This window comes from Brassica oleracea, chromosome C1 (assembly GCF_000695525.1).
Source record: "Brassica oleracea var. oleracea cultivar TO1000 chromosome C1, BOL, whole genome shotgun sequence".
NCBI classification, from domain to species: Eukaryota; Viridiplantae; Streptophyta; class Magnoliopsida; order Brassicales; family Brassicaceae; genus Brassica; species Brassica oleracea.
In genome coordinates this window covers 42,034,116-42,054,701 of record NC_027748.1, presented here as the reverse complement: position 1 = coordinate 42,054,701, position 20,586 = coordinate 42,034,116, and the positions used below count along the sequence as shown (strand labels likewise).

Below are 20,586 nucleotides of genomic sequence, written 5' to 3'. Positions count from 1 at the left end.
ATTATCTCTTAAAGAAAGGCTATTATCTTTTAGTCGAATGTCATAACCTTTCTCTAAGAGTTGTCATAGGCTCAAGATGTTGGTCTTCATGCTTGGAATGTAGTAAACATTGGAAATGAATTGATGATCTCCATTCTTCAAGCGGATGAGAATATTTCCTTTACCTTTCACCTCCATCTTCGATTCATCTCCCAAAGCCACATTGGTTTTCACCGATTCATCAAGCTCCACGAACATGCTTTTATTTCCACACATGTGGTTGCTTGCACCACTATCAAGGTACCACTTGTGAACCTCATTTGGTTCATCTTTCTTGTAAGTCATCAATAGCATATCTTCTTCTTTATTCCTTTCTTCAACATAGTTGGACTTCTCTTCAACTCTATTGTTCTTTGTAGTTTTGCATTCAGAAGCATAATGTCCAAACTTTCCACAACTATTGCATTTGATGCTTGATTTATCGTACCATGATTTTGGATTCCTCTTCCACGACCTCTTGATGAGTTATCTCCTCTTTGGTTGAAGTTGTCTTCATATGGTCTCCAACCTCGTCCATTTACACCACGGCCTCGTCCTCGGAAATGACCGCCACCACGTCTTGGATTGCTTCGGCCACTTTCTTCCTTGTGATCAATTCTCATCTTGAGAACTTGCTCCACAATATCTTCTTTCTTCTTCTTCTTTTCTTCATAAGCTTGTAGTGATCCAAGAAGTTGCTCTGTTGTCATAGTCTCTAAGTCTTTTGTCTCTTCAATCACGGTGACGATGTGTTCGAATTTCGAATCCAATGATCTAAGAATTTTCTCCATGATTCTCACATCATCTAACTTCTCACCATTTCTCTTTAGGTTATTAGTAACCGTCAAGACTCTTGAGAAGTAATCTGAGATGAGTTCTCCTTCCTTCATTTGTAATGCTTCAAATTCTCCTCTTAGAGTTTGAAGTCGTACCTTCTTAACTTGTTCCGCTCCCTTGTAAGATGTCTGAAGCTTCTCCCATGCTTCTTTGGATGTCTTTGCTCCAGCAACCTTCTCAAATGTATCTTCATATAATCCTTGATATAGATTAGACAGAGAGCCTTCTTGTCTCTCTTCTTTGAATCTCTCAAACCATCCTTTTGAGTTTGAGATAGACTACCATCATTCTCCGGTTCATTGAAGCCTTCCTCGACTATCTCCCACACATCATGTGCTCCTAGGATAGCCATCAGCCTAAGACTCCAATTGTCATCGTTGCTCTTAGCGAGCAATGGAACTTGGAAGGGAACACTATTGTTTGTCATCTTCAAAAGGAACTTGTAGCTCTGATACCACTTTGTTGGAATGAAAAACTTTATAAGATGGAAAAAGTGTTTAAGTGTTTGAAGAGAAATAAGTTTTGTGAAGAATAAAACTTTTATAACTTAGAAGAGGATTTTTATTACTTGTTACAAACTTGGATTATTTCTTATGGGATGTTATTAAATTCTTATGGTAATTGGGTTTGTTTTGATTTTCTGAATGGCAGGTTGAGGTTCTACCAAGCTTATGAGATGTTATGAACAGAGAAACTTATTCCGGAAGAGGATACGCCTCTATATGTTTTAAATCTGTCTTGATTTCTAACCAGACCTAGTTTAAGGTAAAAAAAAATATTTGCCAGCTTAATCGGACTTGAAGGTAAACTGAAGCTCAAGGGAAATGCTCTCAGTAGGTAAGCTTGTGTTTTAGTCACAACTGAATTTCTTTTTTTGTAACACAGTCGCAAAATTGATGATTTTAAGCATACACCGTGCTTTGCTGGCCTCACTTTGTAAATCCTCTAAACAACAACTGAAAAAAGAATCATAATAATAAATAACTAATAAGTAATAAACATTAGTTATAAATTCAACAAATTACCATTTTTTCATTGTACCTCACGCATCAATTTTTATTATTATACTAACGGGAGCAGTGTTCAATTTGTGTCGGCATGTTCTTTAGGATGAAATACTTCTTTCACTTCTTGTGATTTCTCATCATTTTGCTGCAAAAAGAACACAAAAAGTGAGCTCTTCTCTGGCGTGTAGAGCAAGAGGGAGTATCAATGTCTCCGCCGCTTATTTACTACAAAAATAAATATGATAAAAAAGTCAAGCGAAGTCTTCCACATAATGACAAAAGATATGATAAAAGCCTAAGAAATTATAAACTTAACAAAACATCTATCAGATGATTCTCAATCTTGGAAAGGAGAAAAAGAAAGCATTTGTTTCGATTAGATATGAAAATAAACTCGAAAGGACGAAAAAACAAGTAGAAAGGTAACGAATAAGAAAAAAAGGAGCAAGTGGAAGAACAAGAAGATAGTCAAAACCCAAAAGCAAATACAAAACTCTCAAACAAACATAAAATTGAATCTCTTGATTCCACACAAATTTTGGGCAGAAAACAAAACAAACCAAGAAAAACTTACTAACACTTTGAAATAGCATCCACGTCAATCCAGATAAATAAGAAAACAAGGCATTTTTATTTTTTGCTTAGATTAGCATACCAGAAAGAAACAAGTGGAGAAAGAAAATGAAGAAGAAGAAACGAGCTATAACGTTAAGTTGCATGCAAAAGATAAAGTATTAAAAAGTCACCATTAGTTGATAATAATAATTTAATTTGGAAAATAATAAGTTCTTTGTTAATGAAATTTATCAAAGAAGCATCTCTGACCTCGTAGAGTAGAAGAGAGATATATTTTGTGTGGCCCGTGTATTTGGGAGGTATACGGTGACTTAGTGCTCCTGGTAGTTGTTAGAGGCTGATGATCCTTTTTTTGGTGATCCTGATGGTCTGTCATGTTGGAACCGGTTAACATTTATGTTTTTCTCGATCAATATATATCAATTTGGGGAAAAATGTGTTTTTGTCATCCGTGGGACCACTGAATTGATTTTCTCATTTTGAAAGTAATTGTAAAAAAGATACAAGAATTAGCTAGAGAAATATCATTTGGACTTTGGTTCCTTTATGTGTGTGAGCTGTTTGGCTCGCGGTTAAGTGGGTATAATTGGATCTGGGATCTCAATCGGATGAGGAATCGTTGACATCGGTATACTCTCTCCGAGTAGAAGAAGAAAAAGCTTCGATGATAGCTGTGCATGTTTTGAGTTCCGGCGAAGCTAAGGGCAAAAGTGTGGTGTTTCTCCGCCGCCTGTCCAAAGTGTTTAGTGGTGTAAAGTCGGAGATGATCTCACGTGGTCGATGAACTCTCCGGCGTGAAGACTTGGCTGCGGAGAACAACTACGGAGGTGTGGAGGCTCTGCAGGTTAGGAGCTCCGCCGAAAAATGGTGTCGGTGGCCGTCTCGATTCGGCGCGACTAGGGCTGCCCGTGTTTGTGTATTGGGCCGGTTGGGCCGTGCTTTCCCTTTTGGCTTCGGCCTGTTCGTTGTAATTGCCCGGTTTGTATTATGGGCTTTTGTTTTAGTTCGCTTGCACTTGGGCTTCGGCCATGGACTTGGCCCGTTTCCTTTTTAATAAAATTATCGACGGAAAAAAAAAAAAAGCTAGAGAAATATCAAAGAGAATAGTGAAGATGTATTGTGTTTTGCTTGTTACTAATAGTAAATCATAATTAATCTTATTTAGACCAAATTAATCTTATTTAGACCAGAGAAAATAATCATTAAATGATATTTGAAGAGCTAAAACGCTTTGATGCGGAACAATGATATGCCACTTGTCGTTTTCTTTTCAGATATTTGCTATTCTATTGGTCCAAGATTAAAGCTGAAAATATACGGATAAAACAACTAAATAAATATTGACAAAGACACAATCAAATAAATTTTATCTCGCATATGTTATTATAAATGTTTTTCTATACAATTTTTGTGCTTGAATATACAATTTTAATGCTCATCGGTATTGTTCTCTTACGTTAATGGTAAAGGGGAAAATTCATAAATCTAATTTTGAAGAATTTTTTGTTCACCTAAAAAATTATTCTAACAACACAAAAAATTATGACTGATTATTGATTTCAGCTTGATGAAAGAAACCATAATTATAACCATAAACATATTCTTGTTTCATTAGAAAAATTTTTTAAAAAGAAAAATATAAAAGTTTTTTTGAATTTTTCAGAGTTTTCTCCGATTTTTTCTTATTTTTTTAATTTTTCAAAATACATTTTTGAATTTATTATTTAAATTTTATATAATAAATCTTAAATTCTAAACCATAATCTCCACATCCTAAACCTAATTTTTTAATTATTATATTTTTCACTATCTTTTTGTTTTATTTATATTTTATATGCATAATATTAAATTATATTCTCTAGGTTCCAAAATCATATTCTATGACAATTGTTCAAGACTAGTTGCAAAAATTTAAATTCGATCAAGTGTGTTGATTTTAAAAGATGTGTCAAGTATTGTGGTAACATATAAGAACTGATTTAGTGTTCTCTTTTCATTAGCCTAAATTAAATGAACATTTGCCAACACTTAAAGTTAAACCAAAACCTATCCAACCTTTTCTCAAACCCCCACCAAACTATACCTTTGTTATTTTCATTCGAGAGTATCATTGTAACACGTGGTTTAATACATTACATGAGGATATAGTAGTTTATAAAAAGAAAATTTAGTGAGGTATTAAAGACGCGAATATTTAAAGACCATCGTGAGTGACTTGTATGTTATTTGGAAATTGGAATAGTTTATAGTTTCATGCATATTAAAAATTTAAAATACATAATACCACTTATAAAGTTCATCAACCTATCTTCAAATGTGATATTTTTTTATTTTCAAATGTAGACTTTTTTGGTAAAACTTTTAAAAACCAATACAACACATCATTTCCAAAATCACATAATTAGAAAACTGTAATTAAAATTGGATAATAGGAAAGCAAAGCAGAGTAAATAAAGGAGTGTGAGTGGCAACGTATAATGTCAGTCGTGGATTAAATTGTATAAAAAGAAACCTCAGATAATTTCATTAAGTAGTTTGATTCTCTTCTCTCTCGCAGAATATATGTGGAGCAGCTTTGATTACAAATAGTAATTTATATCACCGGTTTAGTATTGGTACGATGACGATGAAGCAACAAGATCCGGCAGCTCAACAACCCGAGATTGCTATAATCGTGGGCGGTTCTGCTTCCTCATCTCCTCCTCAGGTGTGCATGTCTCCAAACAAAAACAAAAACAAAAATCTCATCTTTTTCTCTGTCTTTAAAACCTTATAAGCTTTTGTCATTCTGGGTTTGTAGATTATTAGGTAAATTTAAAAGCTTTTCCTCACACCATGTGCCTTATGTGGAAGAATCGGTAGAAAACGTTTCTTTTAAAGTTTTGTTATCAATGGGTTTGTAGATTATAAGGTAAAGGTGACATCTTTATTATCTCTTTCTGATTTCTACGGTTGGATTATCCATGAATCTGGATTTGATCTGTTTAATTCACTTAGTAGCCATAGATTCTCCTTTTTTTTGATTTGTTTATGTTTTCATTATAAAACTGAGCCATTTGTAATTTGTTTTATGCCTAATACAAGTTTTCATCTTTTCTGAGGAATAAATGTGAAATGAGAGTACAAATCTGTTGACATGTTAGACTGTTTTGGAGAAAGATTGTTTATTCTGAGCCTGAGGTTTAGTTTGCATATGTGTATACCTACCATTGCAAAGTTAGTATCTTTTCAAGAGTCAAGTAAAGGAACCTAGACTTATGCTATGTTCAAGTTTCAATGGTCTAGTTTGCACATGTGTATCATAGCAAAGTTAGTATCTTTTAAAGAGTCAAGCAAAGGAAACCAGACTTATGCTATGTTCAAGTTTCAATGCTGCATTTTCAGTTTTTGTGTTAGCTTTATTGTGTATGACAAAGGCCTGAACTTTGATATGTATTACTCTACTTATATAGGGTGATCATCAGGTGAAAGAAGAATCTACTGAAGATGTGTCTAGCTCTCAACCGAGCGGAACCCACTTGGATCTTTCAGTACAAGTACCCTCTAGAGCAAAGAGTTCATTAAAGTCCACAAGCTCATTCAAAAGCGTTAGTACATCTTCACCAAGAGGAATCTTGCGTAACCTAAGCTTCAAAAAGAAAGTTGTAGTAGCTCATCCTGAAAGCGAGAGAAGCTCTTTACTCTCTCCCAGTCTCATGGAAACACCTAAAAAGCCTATTACTACTTCCGGTTCAACAACTTCTCCTTACTGGAAAAGATGCTTGTCCCTTCCATCTAGACACGCCTCAAAGTTATCTCATGTGCCAGTTGAACCGCCTAATGTGAGTTATTTGCCATCTTACAGTTAGAATGTGCACAAACGTTAAATTTGCTAAAAGAAATTTATGTTCTTGTCAACATATTAGCAGGAAAAAGGAGAAAAAGAAGATTGTATTTTGTTGCAGAAAGATTCAGTTTATCCATCAGTTTCAAGATCCTTGTCTATGCCTGGGAGGAACATAGTGATTGTGAGATCTATTTCTTTTGACAACCACAAACCTCATGTTTCCTCTGAGGCAAATGCAGGTACATGTTTTTGTCATCTAAATGTTTGAGTTTTGGCATCTTGTGCTGATGGTGTTTCCTTCATTGCCAGATCAAACCTCTCCTGTTCCTACGGAAGAAACCGATGAAGAGATTCCAGAAGAAGAAGCTGTATGCAGGATCTGCCTAGACGTGTGTGAAGAAGGCAACACTCTGAAAATGGAGTGCAGCTGCAAAGGTGATCTCAGACTTGTTCATGAAGCGTGTGCCATTAAGTGGTTTAGAACAAAGGGGACAAGAACCTGTGACGTTTGCAGACAAGAAGTCCAGAACTTACCGGTTACACTGCTTCGTGTGCCAACAACTAATCAAACAAACAACAGACGTGCTCGCGGTCAACAGAATATGCAAACACAAACCGCTAGGTACCTCTTTTAACTTCTATAGATTCTTCTTTATATTCACCAGTCTACTGAGAAATTGAATGGTTTGGTTGCAGTGCTTGGCAAGAGTTTGTGGTGTTAATTCTGATCAGCAGTGTCTGTTACTTCTTCTTCCTCGAGCAATTACTGGTAGCCACCGATAAAAATTATTATATTTTGGTTGATAATCAAAGACATTGACAAAGTTTGTTATATGTTTCTTTTGTAGATTAGGGACTTGGCCTCTAAAGCTGTCTACATAGCAGGACCATTTTCATTAACGTTGGGCTTCTTAGCATCTGTTTTCGCCAGTGTCCTTGGTAAACACAACCACCCAGCCCTTTCCTTTGTTAGCCAACAAACTTTTAAAACACTTATGTAATTACAAAATGACTCTGCAGCTATTAGAGAGTACATATGGACATATGCAGCACTTGAGTTTGCGCTTGTGGGCATATTGGTTCATCTACTATATACTATAGTAAGCAGCAATATTATAGTCTCTCACTTAAAATAATTTTTGCTGCATTTGAATACTAAATCAAAACACTCTCTCTTATGTTTCAGGTGAGACTACCTGCGATATATGCTATACTTTTTGCAGGGATTCTTGGTTTTGGGATAGCGGTGTGCTTAAACTCATTGTACCTTTATTATTTCGCTTGGCGTGTTCGTGTTGCACAGAACTCAAATCCAGTATGACATCTATTATATTCCTGTGGGTTGGGCTTCTCTGTTTGTGGAGTTTGTACCATGGAAAGAAGAAGGTTGAAGGTGTTGTGACTTGTAAAATGTAAATATATGTAACCACTCTTCTTGGAGTATGTTATTCAAGTTCCTTTCTTGTGCCCCTTTAGTCTTTTTATTTGGGGGACGATGATAGTTTGTAGAAGAGAAATTCGTGATCAGGTGAAAAGAGTTACTTGAAATCATTGTTCAAAAAATCGGTAATTAAATGGTTTATAGGGTATTATTAAAAAAAATTGGTCGAAAAAATGGTTTCTTTAAGATCCTATATTTTAACTTAGACCGATTTTTAGAACACTCAACTCCCAAATGCGTGATCAGTTGATAGTATAAAATCTAATATCGAAAGTGTGTTGAAATATTTTTGCCATTAAGACAAAAGACAAAAGAGTTGTACAAATTTGACAAGCAGTAACCGATACTGCACTCTGTAAAATCTAAATTTCCATCAACTCAACAAAGCTTTTATAGTTTATATATGAATACACAAGAGAGAATCAACTATGTCCTCACATAAGTGAGAATACAAATGGCAGTAAGAAACACATACACAGGAGCGAGATCTCTCAGTACTTTGACATGATTTGCCAATATAATTCATTTGGAGCTGCAGCAAAACAAATGGAACATAAATCTTTCATATTAGTCCAGGTGTGGTAAAAAGTAAGCTTCTTTCGTTAAGTTTTATGGAACCAGAAACAAAGGGTTGTCTTCACTTACCGGGCAAACCGGTGAAAATCTCAAACTGCTCGTAAGCCTGCCTCACAAACATCTCTGAGCCTGACACTGTTATGGCTCCGCATTCTTCTGCTTCCCGTAACAATCTGGTGACTCTTGGTGTATAAACCGCATCAAAGACCAGTGCATAATGTTTCAACGCATGCTGGAGAAACAAAAGGAAGCTATAAGTTTAAGCTTTCCTTCGTTACTGACAGAAAGCAAAAGGAAAGGGTTGTTACAAGGAGAGCTAATAACCTTGGAGATGGGAGTCTCATCAACATTTGGTTGCATACCCATAGAGGTAGTGTTAGCCAATACCATGCCATCTTCTGGATGGAAGTTATCTAAATCCGTGAGAGATAAGGCTTTGCCTCCAATTGCTTCTGCAAGTTCTAGTGCTCGCTCTTCAAAAACACAACATGACATCCAAAAAGAATGTCAAGGCCAAGCATGACCATTAATAGAATATATAAAGGGGAAAGTAACCAATGTAGGATATGTGTTTTACCGTAAGTTCGATTAGCAATAACAACTTTGGCTCCTTTCTCCTTTGCACCATAAGCAAGTGCCTTGCCTGCTCCACCAGCACCAATAACCACCACTGTTTTACCAGCTAATGGCGAATATGAAGAAGCTACACTGCTTGCATCACTTGAGCCTTAACAGAAGAAAAAGACTATATGAGTAAAACAAAAATCTCTACACGGAGAGCAACAACAGATTAAGGATGTGAAGATATAACTTACTTCGAAGGCCATCCTCAATAGCAGAAATGGAACCAATACAATCCGTGTTGTAACCCAGCAACTTGCCGTCGCTTTGTCTCCTTAGTATAGTGTTCACAGCTCCTATAGACTGTAAAAGTTAATAAATCAAACCATTCAGTGTGAAGCAGGATGGCTATTTATTCTATCAAATAGTGGTTAGGGTTACTATCAGAACTATCTGGTTATTAGCAGTGATTTAAAAATCGGTCTAGGCGGCCCCTAGTCGGCAAATCAGGTCTGAATGAAATGATTTTTTCAAACCGATCTTTAAAAAAAAAAAATGGCCATGGCTTTCAAAAAATCGGTCTAACCACCGCCTAGTAATTTCTTGAACATTGGTTAACCGTTCAAAAACACTAATCCTCTATCAGGTGCCTAACCACTGCCTAGTGATTTCTTGAACATTGGTTATTAGCAAACCATACCTTAGCCAATGGATCAACCTCATCACAACATTTCAATGCAGCTTCTTTGTGAGGAATTGTACAGCTGCAGGTAAAACAGATTTACATCATACACCCAAAACAGATTATGATCACTTATCTTATACACCATGATGGATTACCTGAATCCAGCGAAATCAGAGGATGAGTATGTTTTGAGGAAGCTCTCAAGATCATCAACCAAGAGGTGGACATAGACTCCATTATAATCAACTGACTTGAAAGCTTGATTGTGAACAATAGGTGATTTGCTGTGACTGACAGGCTTCCCAATAATCCCATACACCTTAGTGTCAGGACCAATTCTTCTGAAGTTGTAAAGATCCAACAGATCCTTGATCGTTGGTTGACCAGGCGCTGAAACTTTCCCAGATTCTAAGGTGCCAAAGGTCAAGTATCCACCGAACTTTGAACAAAGAATCCGAGACATCAGACCTCTTTCTCCCATAACAAGTCCAATTGTGGGAACCTGAAGTTCAAACAGTTGACAGCAGAGAATCACAATCAGAGATTAGCAAAAACGCTTGATTCTATCTAATGCAACTTACTTGAGCATTTGAGGTTATATGGAACATGCGAGCAACATCTGTGATGTCCACAGCAGTAGTAGCGATTTTCACTATGTCGGCTCCAGCCTGCTGTATTCTTAAGGCAAGGTCACTGAGATCTTCAACGGAAGGGGTGTTCTGATAGTTGTGCGATGAGACAATGACTGAGAAATTTTCAGGCTTCTTTCCTTCAATCGATTTGATGAACTCGGTTGCAACCTTTTAAACATACAAATATGAAGTTAGCAGACACTAACTAGCATCAAAACACCTCATTCTACAGTTTATACGATGGTAACCTGAAGTTCGACATCAATGTAATCAGCTCCGAGTTCCATGGCCAGACGAAGCACATCCAGACGCTCATTTTCATCACCTACATACTGACCACCTTCCCATTTTGGCCTACAGAACACAGCAACATTACTCATAGTGGAACTAGCACACAACTTAAAGGACAAGAAGGTAAGATCATTCTTTGAAAGCTCGACACAACAAAGTTGTTGCTACTTAGCCAGTTTGGGATTGGGATTAGGATTGGGATTAGGCTCATTCAATTTACATGGTAGTCAGTAACAAACGATCTGGCTACATTACAAACTCGGACCAGACAGTATTGTAGCCAATCCTATAGCAGTAAGTGTGTTTCTCCAGGGCATATAAAAAAAAAAAAAACTTGACACAAGCTGGTAAGAAAGGTCTCAAGCTTGAACAGACAAACCTGTAGGTGAAGAGAGTGGGAAGAGGAGATTTGTTTATGATAGTTTCCAGATCCTCAAGAGGGTTGAAGTCCTTCAGACTATCTAATCTTATTTCCACCAAGTCTGCACCCAATTCCTGAGCTTTGCACGCTTCAGTCACCATCTTGTCTATTGAATCCGCCATCACTGGAGCACAGATCAAGCTCGGATTCTTCTCAATTTCTGAACTTCCAATCTCCATTCCAGTGGTGTTTGAAGCCACCTATAAGTTCCACAATCCATTATTAGCTTTCATCTTTTTCATCTCCAAATTCAAATTCAACTGCCTACTATAAAGAACTAAACATCAAAGTCATGTCCTAAAACGAAACATCAAACACTTTTTAAGCTCTAATCTCAAACCCAACAACTACTTAGAACTAAAAAAAGTCCTAAACATCGATTAAGGAGAATTTACTAATGTCCTAAAACGAAACACCAAACACTTCATTCCAAAAATATCAGACCAAAGATTGTCTGAACCGATCAATATGCAAATTTCATCATTGTTCTCTAGCAACTCCAAAACAGAACAGAACAGAACCAAAGGAAAGAATCACTAACATAGACATTGCTTGGCTCCATGCTCCGACGTCGCTGTTGATCGGAAAATACTACCGGAACCGGCACGCTCCTGGTCTGCGGGGAAGATAATTCGGCGGAGAAGAAATTAGATTTGAAGCGGAGAGAGAAATCAGCGGCGGGGAGACGGAGGTTAGCGACGGAGGTTGGTGACGGTCGAGGGGTGGAGAGGGCATGAGGAGGAGGGTAGGTGAGACGAGGATTAGTTAAAAAAACAGACATTGAGAGCCGTCGTCGTCAACGGAACCGTGCGGGCTTTTTCACATTCTTTTTTTCTTACAACTCTTTATACACTAAAACCGAAGTGGTAGGTGGCTGGGGATTGGTGGTGAGACATTAGGCGGAAAACAAAAGGTACTTTAATAATTCTGTCTGAATGTTTTGTATCACGGAAGTGGGCTTGGGCTTAGTGAGCCCATTATAAGCCTGTTGGGTTCGTTTTACTCTCTTTTTGTCCAACAATTACGTCGACATTACAAAATTTATATGTAACTAGTGCACTGTTTGATAAAAAATAAAATAAAATTATATGTATAAAAGACCATCTCCAATGGGTACTTAATATATGTATTATTTCCACAAAAATTATAGACTTTACAATTACTTATACATATGTAACATATACATAACATATATATTAAAAACTTCAATGGGATCGGAGGTGCTCTAACTAACTAATGGACTGTATTCGTAATTTTCTTGTTTTTACAAACTTTACTATGATCGCCACTTACTAGAAACTTTAACTTCATTCTATCACAGCAATAATCATACGTTTACACCAATATATATATAGACAGTTTCCTGTTGGTTCATGAGGTTCCACTAACTCTTGTTTTCTATATTTATTGTGACGTTTTTTAAATATTACAAGAAATATTTTTTTTCTTAATATTTAAAATTGGAGCATGTAATGTTAGTTTTCAGTTAATATTTTTCTTTTCTGTTGGAGTAGTACTGAATCGAAACAAAATATAGTATAGGTCGATTTACTATGGTTTCAATTTTGATACATGACAAACTATATCACCTTTAATTTTTTACTGTGTTTAGAGTTATAGATTAGGTACATTTGTTATCTATTATTCAAAATTAATATTTTAGCTAAGTTCACTTTTGTTTGATTTTGTGTTTATGCATTTTTCCAATTAGATTAGATTCAGTTTATCAAATATTGAATAACACTGTATAAGTAAACAAAAACCTTAAGCAAAGTAGCAAACTCACATTCAAATAAATATATCATTGAAACCAACAACCGAAAAGAAAAACTCTTACACCACTTAGCTTTTTGCTTGAACGTCCAAAAGGAAAACCTTTTCCACCGAACACATATTCTTTAAACTATTAATAAAGTGAGACATAATTCATTTTTAATCAAATTCTAATTTCTTACTATTGAAGCTAAAAGTTTTCTTTATAGAGAGGCAGTATCATTACAACATAAATGCACTTTGATCACTGATCAGTAGAGAGAAAGAGAGCACGAACAAAAAAAAAGCTAGCATTGATTTGTTCATCATTACAGTAACAAAAGACATATGGCTTCATCTTTAATCTTAACGCTCATCAGTTTCATCTCTCTCTCCTCACTTTCCTTCTCTTTGCCTACGACAAATACAATCCCATCTTCTCCAACAATCTTTCCCTTTGAAGACCAGATCTCGCCGGAGATAGCTCCTCTCCTCCCTTCTCCCGCCGCCACCTCCACTCAAACCATCCCTTCTACTAATTCAACCCTTCCAGATCCTCAAAACGATGACGTTATGGCCGATCCTGATCCAGCCTTTGCTCCATCCGCTCCACCGCCGGCTTCTTCTCTTGCTAATCCGTCTTCTCAAGCTCCCGGAGTTCTCCTCTCCGTTGTTTTCGCCGCCGTGTCTTGTTTCTCGCTCCGGCTTCTTGCCGTTTCAGCTTTGTAATTCATTTATATACTCACGTACGTACTTGTTTTCATGTGTTTAATTGTCTCAAAATCATTTTATATCTCGAAATAAACATTTTTTATCCATCTAACTATTGTTTGGTAATCAAAATAAAATACCATTATTAAACACACATAAACTGATTATCGTATATTTTTGTTTAACCATTTCGTATAAATTGAGTAGTAAGTTTCATTTAATAAAGAATAGTTTACGGTATATCATGTCAAAATAAAATATACATATAATGAAATAAGTTTGTTAATAATTTAAAAAAAAAACAATGATATTTAAAAATATCAGCTACCTTAATTTGATGAATCATTTTTATCCATCTCACTATTTTTTTCACTTTGTATCGTGTGAATCTCTCGTTACTAATTTAGGCTCCAGTGGGCAAATAATTTATTAAGTTAGAACCACACAATATATGCATACACATACGATTAAGTATATTACATATTTATATGATCTGTAAAGTTTATATTAATTCATATGTTTATGAGGACTTCATTTGTTCTTTTCTGCATGTTCCTTTTTCTTGCAAAAGGACCTTTCGAAAAAGTTGAAATCACGTTTCAAATTAAAGTCTCATATGCGTTACAAAATTTTTTTGGGTTAACATAATGCTTTACAGTTTAGTACTTTATTGTTCTTTTTCGTATAATCAAACTTTACCGTTTGCTGTTTATATGAATGCAATAAAACAATTTTGAGTCATGGACTACTAATTTTGCCATATATGTTTTGGGTAAAATAGTAATAATCTAGGTCACAGAAAAGACCAGTTCCTATGTTTAATTTTTAATATTTGTCTTCATCTTAAGTTAATGTTTATGAATTGAAAGAAATCAATGTATTTTCTTCTCTTGTCTTACTCTTTACTTTTTTGGATTCTCTTAATGCCATAATTATAATGGATCAGATAGAAGTCTGAAATCTGAATTATTGAATTTATACATAGTTGTAAAGGAATATAAAAGGACATCTCTTTACGTTCACATCATGTGTTTAGAGTTTTATGCGTGACAGTCAGATTGTACATATCTCACTTACAAAGGTTAACTGACACCCACTCACTTTTGTCCTTAGTGAGGAACCGAATAAAATTAACGAGAAGAAAAGAAATAACTTCATGAGATAAGCTTATCAATAACTATATCAAATGATTTATCCCGTGAGAGAAATTAAAATTTGGGAGCTTGCAAAATCTTTCAAAAGCCATGCAAAAACATCTGTTATAAAGAGTATTTTCATACCTTTCATGGTCACCGTAGCAGTAGAATCGAGCCATTAGCTCATAAGGCCTTGTACCTTGTGCTACTGGTGCAAGAGAGGTAACTTCCCGCATAGAGGTACCACTAAATGTAGCACACTGAATTTTCTTGAATATTATTTTGTAAAAAGAGAGATTATTGGTAAGGAGATAGAGAGTATCACTGAGACCAAGACAGGTTAACGCTGAACGACCAAGACCAATGGACTTATAAAGATAAATAAAACAGCATCATCGACACTGATACGGGTAGTTAACCTTAAACATCCAAACATAATATCCAACATTTTACCAAAAAAAAAACATAATATCCAACAACCACAGACAAGTCTTTTGGTTTCATTTACCAAAGCAAGGAGATGTTAGTATTAACTTATTACCATGAAGCCGATACAACTTTTTGAAACTCAAGCCCCACATTTTCAATTTCTCGACCAATCTTTTCCGTATGTGACTTCATAGCTGCTATCTTTTCCCCAGCGGCTTCCATCTTCACTTTCGCAACTTCAGATTGTGTCTGCAGCTCACAAATCTTGCGTTTCAGCCCAGCCCTCTTATATTGCAACTTGCGACTTTCTATTTCTTCCTTTTCAATGTTGTTCTCAAAACGTTGTTGTTTCTCAACTTTCTTAGCTCGCACATCTTTAAGAGACAACAATTTGTTGATTATACCTTGAGGAGATTTAATGTTGAAACCATGATTTTCTAGTGTGGCAAATTTCACACTGAGATCCTTGAGCTTGCTCATGGGATCATCCAGCTTCAGAGCTTTTACTTCGTCTAGTAACCCGTAAAAGGTGACTATCATACCAACCGCCGACAACTCACGGAGATCCTCTTTATCTTTAAGCAATGGGATGAAGTGAGGTCGTTGTGGAAAATATTCGAAACCGGCTGATTCATACGTCTTCCAAAATGGTAACGTCTTTGCAAAAGGCAAACCCATTATCCAAGCAGAGAGAGGCTGTACAACATTTGAACCATTGCTAGTCCCAGCTACAAATTATAATCAATGATGTTACTAAGATTTGGTACGACGCAAAGATAACTAATATGGCTAATGCCGATTTAGACATACAAGTGCCTTTACTCAGGTTCAAGATTTACCTATCGATGTTATGACCCGAGGAGCTTTATCGTTCACCATAGAATTAGCCCTCTTCTTTTTCAATCCTCCGTTGGCCTAATCAGATAACATGGCTTGTAAAACAACATGGATAGGAAGCGAAAACACTTTCGCCGCAAGAGGGAAAAAGAGACTATAACTCACAGCTCGAGTGAGTGTCTGGCCATTGTCATGTGGATTCATGGGCTTAGCACCAAAAGAAGAGCGCCTTATTGGTTTCTTTGGAGTTTCTTTTATAAGTTGTCCCTACAAATGGAAAGAACGTATATATATATATTCATACCAATAAATAAAAAAGTCAAAGAAAATAGTGAAACAAATACCTTTTGTCTGCTCTGCCTAATCCTATCTCCCAAATAGAGATGTCAAATGGGCGGGCTATAAATGGGTGGCCCGTGTCCAAATCGATATGGTCCAAAATGGACAGACCCAGATTAAACCATAATTAAAATTTGTCCAGATGGGTGAACCCAATTATATTCATGGACAATATTGGGCTTAACCACTTGGACAATGGGCGGCCCAATAAACTTAAATGTCTAGGGTTTGAAAAATTGGGAGAAAACACAAATCACCTTTTTTTTTCTTCCCGTCTCACTCTTGTGTTTTTTCTTCGTGTTTGATTCTTCCTCTTCGAATCATCGTCTTCGATTTTTCCTCTTCGAGTCCTCGTCTTCGATTCTTCCTCTTCGTGTTCGATTCTTCTTCCTCGTCTTCGTTCTTCTTCAATTTTTTTTCGATTCTTCACCAACTTCTGATTTCATCATCTCTTAAGATTTGATTTTTCGTGATTTGTGTTATGGGTTTTCACTATTAGCTACTGATTCGTATCATCTACTAATATTGTGTTATGGTTTATGTGTTAAATAGATCGGTGATTTGTGTTCATAACGAAGTTGGTGGCGAGTCTGGCGACTGTTTCTGTTTCCGCAAGTCAGACGAAATTACGAATTTTTTAAACTTATCTTGAATTTTTTATAACTTTGAAACATGAAGTTTAAAACTTAAAGTTTAAGTATGTGACATCTTTAAAATTGAAAACTTAATAATCTTTAAATTTTTAAAACTGAAATTATGTTGTTTACATTAAATGGGCGTATGGGCCGTCCATGGATAGCCCAACAAATCATGGTCTTATTTGGTTATGGTCTCATTTGGACATGGTTCTATTTGGGCTTCGACCAAAAATGTCCACCAAAAAAATGAAACCCATTCGGACACACCCAAACCCGCCCAACCCGCCCATTTGACATCTCTACTCCCAAAGTAGCATATACATTTCCTATCCAAGTATAGAGAGGCTGATCATCAACATCACCATCTTTGCAGATAACAGATTTTAGCAAGAGAAAAAGATACCAAAACATACCAGTTTTATTCAGGTGCGAGTGTTGTACTACTTGTTCTCTTTGCCTTTTGCTACTAGTAGCTTCGCTATTCTTCTCCTTAGGCATCTGCATGTAAATTTTAAAAACCATCATATCAAAGATATATAATTAAGCATGGCTAAGATAATAAGCGCCAATCTACTAAAGGCTCAATCTACTAAAGGCTAGAATGATTATTATTATTTTTTGGTAAAAAGAATGATTATTTTCTAACAAAAGAAAACACAACTGTACCTTCCTTCGAGTGGAATCATTTGTCAAGCCAATCTGAATCCTAGTTTTATTAAGAGGATTTTCAGAGGATTTTTTTCCTCCAGTTCTAGTTTGTATCAGTGATGTTGTAGTTATGATTGGGGATGGGGTTACAAGTGAAACAGACTCTCCTGCTGGAAAACATTGACAATATATAGATCAAAATTCATGATGCAGAAGCTAAACTGAATGGGCTAATTAAGAAGATCATACTTACCAGTTGATATTACTGGTGGGGTTGTGCCCTGAGGAGTTTTGTCATTCATAACAGCATGAGCCTTCTTCTTACTCGATTCTCCAGTGGCCTATTTTTCAGGTAACGAGGTTAGTGAACCAAACATTAAAGACATCAATGTAAACAAACGAGTGTGTCTGAAACTCACAGCCACATTATTAGCTTTAGTGAGTGGCTTAGCACCAGAACAAGTGCCAATTGTATTCTCCTTTAAGGCCATTTGCTGCATAGGGAAAGAACATAGAAAGCTTCAAATTCAAACCAACAAACCAAAGTTGAATTTTAAATTAGTGAAGTCCTATACCTTTGGTCCTTTACGCCAAACCCCATGTTCCCACACCATCAAGGGTCGAAGTTCCGAGTGCTTAAACTCACGTTCCTCTTTTGTAAACTCTATACTAACAAAGTAAATATTCTCAGAGCGAATCCCAATCACTGACCCTCGATGCCATGCAAGACGATGCCACACCTCTACCGTTTCCGATAACGTATATTTAGAGATGTCAAATGGGCGGGCTATAAATGGGTGGCCCGTGTCCAAATCGATATGGTCCAAAATGGACAGACCCAGATTAAACCATAATTAAAATTTGTCCAGATGGGTGAACCCAATTATATTCATGGACAATATTGGGCTTAACCACTTGGACAATGGGCGGCCCAATAAACTTAAATGTCTAGGGTTTGAAAAATTGGGAGAAAACACAAATCACCTTTTTTTTTCTTCCCGTCTCACTCTTGTGTTTTTTCTTCGTGTTTGATTCTTCCTCTTCGAATCATCGTCTTCGATTTTTCCTCTTCGAGTCCTCGTCTTCGATTCTTCCTCTTCGTGTTCGATTCTTCTTCCTCGTCTTCGTTCTTCTTCAATTTTTTTTCGATTCTTCACCAACTTCTGATTTCATCATCTCTTAAGATTTGATTTTTCGTGATTTGTGTTATGGGTTTTCACTATTAGCTACTGATTCGTATCATCTACTAATATTGTGTTATGGTTTATGTGTTAAATAGATCGGTGATTTGTGTTCATAACGAAGTTGGTGGCGAGTCTGGCGACTGTTTCTGTTTCCGCAAGTCAGACGAAATTACGAATTTTTTAAACTTATCTTGAATTTTTTATAACTTTGAAACATGAAGTTTAAAACTTAAAGTTTAAGTATGTGACATCTTTAAAATTGAAAACTTAATAATCTTTAAATTTTTAAAACTGAAATTATGTTGTTTACATTAAATGGGCGTATGGGCCGTCCATGGATAGCCCAACAAATCATGGTCTTATTTGGTTATGGTCTCATTTGGACATGGTTCTATTTGGGCTTCGACCAAAAATGTCCACCAAAAAAATGAAACCCATTCGGACACACCCAAACCCGCCCAACCCGCCCATTTGACATCTCTACGTATATTCTTCGGTTGAAGAAGCAGGCGGTGGTGCGGGTCTAACACGGTGTGCATCAACAACCGGTATTTGTATTGGCTCATCAACACTGGTGCTGAACTTCTGACTCAAGTACTTGACAAGGAATTTGTTCTTATCGTCGTCTTCAACCACTGAAACCGTCAACGCTGGGAGCCATGCAAATTCCATTTTATCCCTGACGACATAACTGACTTCCACCATTGCTCCGGGGTGAAACATGGACTTATTCGGTTCCTTCAAGGCCAATAAAATGAGATGTTAGAACTTAGAATGTACCTTTCACCATTTTAAACGTTCGATGCAACAAAAACAAAGAAAGCAGAAGGTACGTAGCATGCAACAAAAAAGAGACCACAAAGCTTCGACGTTTTTTTCTACTTGCAATAAGGCATCGTAACCAGGGCCTCAGGACGATATGAAATTTTGGAGAGCTTAAACAATTTATTAAGAATTTCAATTAAAAAAATCTAACAATTCAGAAGTCTATATATATTAATAAATTGTTGACAAAAACTATATTTACTAATAAATTAATTCGAAAAATTTTGAGATCAGTCCAAGGCCATAGTTTCATTTGAAGCATAATTTAAACAAAAGAAAAATGCAGGTGTATCTAAACTAATCATTCACATGTATCTAAACTGCAATGCTCACAGCTCGCAGGAGATAACAGAGATGTAAAAAAAACAAAGAATAATTTCATTCGTCTTTGTTATTTCTTATAATCTTTAGTAACATAATTAATTAAGCAATGTTAAGAAAAAGACAAAATAACATGTATATGTATGTACCTTGGTTTCTGGTACGATCCATTTCGAACCGGTCCAGTCAAGATGAGCACGCAACTGGTTTCTTTTAAACTCGAATATGTCCGGTGGTGAATCCAAGTAAATCAAAAACTTGTCACCCTCTGATTTTTCCTTTACGATAAAACCAACCAACCACCCATGTTTATGATTCACGTCGACCACCGTACCTTCCTCCAAAACGACGCTGTTTTGAAGATCCTTTGGTGGTATCGACCGGATGGATCTCTGCTCGACAGTTTCTGTGAGGGGAGAGGAACCGTCGTTGTTTAGACGAGTCGTGTAGCGGACACGGAGTTTGTTCTGTTGATTTTTGGTAGGGTTCTCCTCTAAGACAGCTCGGAACCAAGCGACTTCAAGCCCTTCCTTTTTAGAACACACTTCAAGCTCACAACCCTTTATCATCGTTCCGCTGGTGCACATTACTTACACTACTCAGGCAGAGCCGTGGGAAGAATTTTTGATGCCCTAAACCGAATAAAAATAATATGTTAAGTCAAATTGTTTTATGATGAACTTATATAAAAATTAATTAAAATTGAAATAAAATTTCGGTAGAATGATTTTTCATTGTCATGTTTAACTGATAAATATAAAACTGAAACATATATAAGTATTATTTACAGAAATTTTATTTCAAAATTGTAAAATAGATTAATAAACAAATAAGATAAAAATATTAGATAAAATTTTAAAAGATGAAGAAAAACAAAGTTTTATGATAGAAGAAA

At 36.1% G+C, this 20,586-nt stretch overlaps 4 protein-coding genes and 1 long non-coding RNA gene across 8 annotated transcripts; 2 read left to right on the top strand and 3 right to left on the bottom strand.

The window, feature by feature from the left end:
- Window positions 1-1,823: 1,823 nt before the first annotated feature.
- LOC106303774 lies at window positions 1,824-2,774 on the bottom strand. The gene is made up of 2 exons (XR_001262534.1): window positions 2,688-2,774; window positions 1,824-2,007 (listed from the first exon to the last, which is right to left on the bottom strand). It is a non-coding gene; the product is annotated as an uncharacterized LOC106303774 (long non-coding RNA).
- A 2,180-nt stretch (window positions 2,775-4,954) lies between these two features.
- Window positions 4,955-7,734, top strand: LOC106325855. 4 transcript variants are annotated; one of them, XM_013763921.1, is made up of 8 exons: window positions 4,955-5,145; window positions 5,903-6,259; window positions 6,344-6,503; window positions 6,574-6,886; window positions 6,961-7,033; window positions 7,113-7,203; window positions 7,285-7,364; window positions 7,451-7,734. In XM_013763921.1, the coding sequence occupies exons 1-8, from the start codon at window positions 5,059-5,061 to the stop codon at window positions 7,583-7,585; spliced, it is 1,296 nt and encodes a 431-aa protein (XP_013619375.1). In that variant the 5' UTR covers window positions 4,955-5,058; the 3' UTR covers window positions 7,586-7,734. The 4 variants fall into 4 exon arrangements, with proteins under 4 accessions (XP_013619375.1, XP_013619370.1, XP_013619363.1 ...); XM_013763916.1 differs by having other exon boundaries at window positions 5,891-6,259; window positions 6,347-6,503; XM_013763909.1 differs by having other exon boundaries at window positions 4,957-5,145; window positions 5,891-6,259.
- A 245-nt stretch (window positions 7,735-7,979) lies between these two features.
- On the bottom strand, window positions 7,980-11,764 carry LOC106330006 (bifunctional 3-dehydroquinate dehydratase/shikimate dehydrogenase, chloroplastic). Its single transcript, XM_013768597.1, has 11 exons — window positions 11,413-11,764; window positions 10,830-11,071; window positions 10,408-10,513; window positions 10,109-10,327; window positions 9,683-10,029; window positions 9,543-9,606; window positions 9,097-9,205; window positions 8,859-9,008; window positions 8,606-8,754; window positions 8,351-8,513; window positions 7,980-8,237 (listed from the first exon to the last, which is right to left on the bottom strand). The coding sequence occupies exons 1-11, from the start codon at window positions 11,650-11,652 to the stop codon at window positions 8,197-8,199; spliced, it is 1,830 nt and encodes a 609-aa protein (XP_013624051.1). The 5' UTR covers window positions 11,653-11,764; the 3' UTR covers window positions 7,980-8,196.
- Window positions 11,765-12,835: 1,071 nt separating this feature from the next.
- On the top strand, window positions 12,836-13,441 carry LOC106296701 (classical arabinogalactan protein 27). Its single transcript, XM_013732910.1, has one exon. The coding sequence runs from the start codon at window positions 12,972-12,974 to the stop codon at window positions 13,350-13,352; it is 381 nt and encodes a 126-aa protein (XP_013588364.1). The 5' UTR covers window positions 12,836-12,971; the 3' UTR covers window positions 13,353-13,441.
- A 1,448-nt stretch (window positions 13,442-14,889) lies between these two features.
- LOC106340793 lies at window positions 14,890-20,260 on the bottom strand. Its single transcript, XM_013779636.1, has 10 exons — window positions 19,841-20,260; window positions 19,030-19,283; window positions 17,937-18,030; window positions 17,781-17,855; window positions 17,615-17,702; window positions 17,380-17,528; window positions 17,158-17,211; window positions 15,902-16,003; window positions 15,739-15,814; window positions 14,890-15,627 (listed from the first exon to the last, which is right to left on the bottom strand). Exons 1-10 carry the CDS (start codon window positions 20,258-20,260, stop codon window positions 15,008-15,010), a joined length of 1,932 nt encoding a protein of 643 aa, XP_013635090.1. The 3' UTR covers window positions 14,890-15,007.
- Window positions 20,261-20,586: the final 326 nt, after the last annotated feature.